Source organism: Cibotium barometz, chromosome 15, assembly GCF_041138505.1.
Source record: "Cibotium barometz isolate CiBa-2024 chromosome 15, ASM4113850v1, whole genome shotgun sequence".
Taxonomy (NCBI): Eukaryota; Viridiplantae; Streptophyta; class Polypodiopsida; order Cyatheales; family Cibotiaceae; genus Cibotium; species Cibotium barometz.
In genome coordinates this window covers 25,986,399-25,989,459 of record NC_141060.1, presented here as the reverse complement: position 1 = coordinate 25,989,459, position 3,061 = coordinate 25,986,399, and the positions used below count along the sequence as shown (strand labels likewise).

Below are 3,061 nucleotides of genomic sequence, written 5' to 3'. Positions count from 1 at the left end.
CAATATTCATCTAAGGTACAGACAACAAGGATTTGACATCAATATATTTACATTTTATTACAAAGTTTGCTTAATAGGTTAGTCAAACAAGAAGAAGAACTAAATATAATGTCAAACAACCAAAAAAACATTATAGATGTGGAGATATTCACGCTTGCCTTTGTGTGTGCACAAATTTGCTCACCAATATTCAAAGAACCAACCTAACATATTTGGTGAAGCATGGTAAGGGTACTGACAAGCATATTTGCACATGCAAGAGAGGTTAGCAATTTTTCAAAGTTAAACTACTATATAATGTGTCCTTTCTCTCCCTTTTGCAAACTCCTTTTGGTAAGCCGTGTCCTTGTTAAACTAGTATATAATGTGTCCTTTTTCTGCCTTTTGCAAACTCCTTTTGGTAAGTTGTCCTTTTTCTCCCTTTTGCAAACTCCTTTTGTTAACTTAACAAACACAGTTAGCCCAAGGAATCCATGTGGATAGATTATCACGTAACGAAACGAAGATTTAACATGGAAGCACGTAAATAAAGCCACTATAAATATGCCAAAGGGTAGACATTTGCCCAAGGAAAAAGGACAAAATCATAGATTTCGTATGGGAATAAGGAGGAGGGGGCATGAGGGGTCACCTGAGAATAAAACACGACAATTCTTGCTGGCTACTAGGCAGCGTGTTTATGACACTAGCAATGCTAATGATTCTACATTCTACATATACGTGCTGAATGATGGATGGAGCTTTTCTTAAGCATGATACAAAGTGGGAATCGTCATGTTGGGATGACTGGAGAGGGTGGAAAGAAGGGACTTTGCTCACACCGCAATCGTTCACCACGACGAAAGTGTAGAGAATTAGAACTGGGCACCGCTGAAAGTTTGGCCGAACTGCCACCCCGCGGGAGCCACATTATAGGAGGTGGTTGTCCGTCCGTCGCTCGTAGTGACAAGGAAGGATAGGCTTTGTCCGCCCATAAGAGAGTTGCACTGCCAATTCTGGCCCCAGTTTCTCGCCATTGTGTGCCAGCCGGTGTTGGAACCTTTCATGGAAACAGCATGCACATCGCCGGCCCCTCCAACGTTCGTTATGAGCACAAGGTTGAAGTAAGCATGGCCATTGATGGTGAAATGCACACCACCCTTCTTCTCACAAGCCACCCTGCATGGCCGATCAATAAACAGGCTTAACTCAACCCATTTCAATTTAACTGATTGGTGCTGCATGCAGGGCACTCATGGCCCGAGATAATCACTTCCTAATTAGACGTTTAACTGAACAGTTTTTAATCAACATTGTACCTATATCCGATTATTTATCGAGCCTTTGACTAACCTTCTGTATGACACCGGAACAATGCCCCCACGCCTTACAGCGATTTGTTGAAAAGCTGGCTCCGCCATGTCAAAGTGCTGTAGAGGGGGATTGCACCAGCCCCCATTGTTGTTTGGGAGAGCATTGTTTGGAGGGCAGAAGTTTGTAGCTGTGATAACCACACTAGAGCTTCCCGGCAAGCACCACTGCGGATCGTCTTCACACTTCACCTCAAAACAAGCCCCACAGGAGAGACCGCCATTGAAGAGCGCTGTGCTCAAAGCAGCTGTGTTGGTTCCATAGCCGGAACTGTAGAGGTTCCCATAGCCACATGCACCACCTACAATCATAATATAGACAAAGCGATCCCTACTTGTTTAATAAAATGATTTGGAGAATTCGACGCGCCACGGAAAGTAGCTGTGATCGGCACTCAGTATTTCATTTTACTTACCCATGGTGCCTGATGCATCGCTGCCTCCATAGAAAGTGGCATGGGCAGAGCTCCAACCGCCATTTATAACTGCTTTAACTAATTGGCTTGACAGTGCAAGGGCTAGAAGGGAGAGAAGTGGAGAAAACTGGGCCATGGAATTAAGATTGGGACACTGCAAAAAAGAAGAGCAGCAGCATAAAAGAGTTCGTTAGAGATCACAGCTAGCCAAAACATAATTAAGAGATCTATAGGCACGTTACGTTAGAAGCGAAAGAACTGACTAATAATTCGTGCTTGGATAAAGTGTATTAAAAGCTCATGATTGGATTAGAGCATCACAATAGTTAATTTTTACCTATACACAAACTTGCAGCAAGCGATGTATTGCACAACACGAGTTCGCAAGCTGTGTAAAACTTGCAGGCCTGAGCAGAGAGTGACAATATGCAATTGCGTTAGAATTATGAGAGAGTGGGCACTGTGGGTGAGAGGGGTGTGGGGGGGGTAACTAATGAACGCAGTTTTGGCCTTCGTTATATACAGACAGACACACATTATATATATATATATGTGTGTGTGTGTACACACAAATAAATAAGGGATGCCAAAAACATAAGAACAGGTTCACGCGGCGAGCTTGTATATGCGTACCCGCCCCGCCGGCAGCGCCCGCTCCTGGAGAGCTTTCACCGGCGCCAGTTGTCCAGTCAGTTCAGTACTAAAATGAATAGAGTGTACATGATGGTAGCTTGGGAAAAGACTTGCGCTTTAAAACCGGCCGCCCAGTCCGCCTTCTATATTGTATTCGCATTCACTCTTCCGTGCCCCGCGGCTCCCGCCGCAAACCTATGGTGTGCATCTCCCCCGTAATCATCATCTTATGTGCACGCCCTTTCTTTCCCGCCCTTTTTCACTCGCGTTCCGACTTTCGGTTTGGCCGTTGGCCGTTAGTTACCAATTACATCCACGTGTCTGGATTTTTTCTCGAACTTTTGAACTTTTGAACTTTTTTGCCAACAGCCTGCAACTTTTTTGAGTGCTTGAAAAAAACCCGGGCTGCACCTCCGAACCTTAAGAAATACCCCCAAATATATATATATAAAGTTTGGCTGGATTTTTTTTTTAAAGTACCCCCAAATTTTGAATTTGAAAGTTCACAAATTGGTCATCTTTAAATAGGTTTTAGTAATACAACTTTAATTTAGACAAACTTAACTCAGCTTAATTAGACAAGTTTACTGAAGCTATCTAAGATGGAGGTTTTTATGAAGAAGAAGTTTTCTAGCACTGGGACTCGCTTCACTTTCTATTAGA

The 3,061-nt window shown here is 43.4% G+C and overlaps 1 protein-coding gene across 1 annotated transcript; it reads right to left on the bottom strand.

Annotated features, from left to right (window-relative positions):
• Positions 1 to 569: 569 nt before the first annotated feature.
• Positions 570 to 2,283, bottom strand: LOC147631105 (expansin-A10-like). The gene is made up of 4 exons (XM_086809045.1): positions 2,103 to 2,283; positions 1,766 to 1,919; positions 1,333 to 1,651; positions 570 to 1,158 (listed from the first exon to the last, which is right to left on the bottom strand). Exons 2-4 carry the CDS (start codon positions 1,899 to 1,901, stop codon positions 855 to 857), a joined length of 759 nt encoding a protein of 252 aa, XP_086665171.1. The 5' UTR covers positions 1,902 to 1,919; positions 2,103 to 2,283; the 3' UTR covers positions 570 to 854.
• Positions 2,284 to 3,061: the final 778 nt, after the last annotated feature.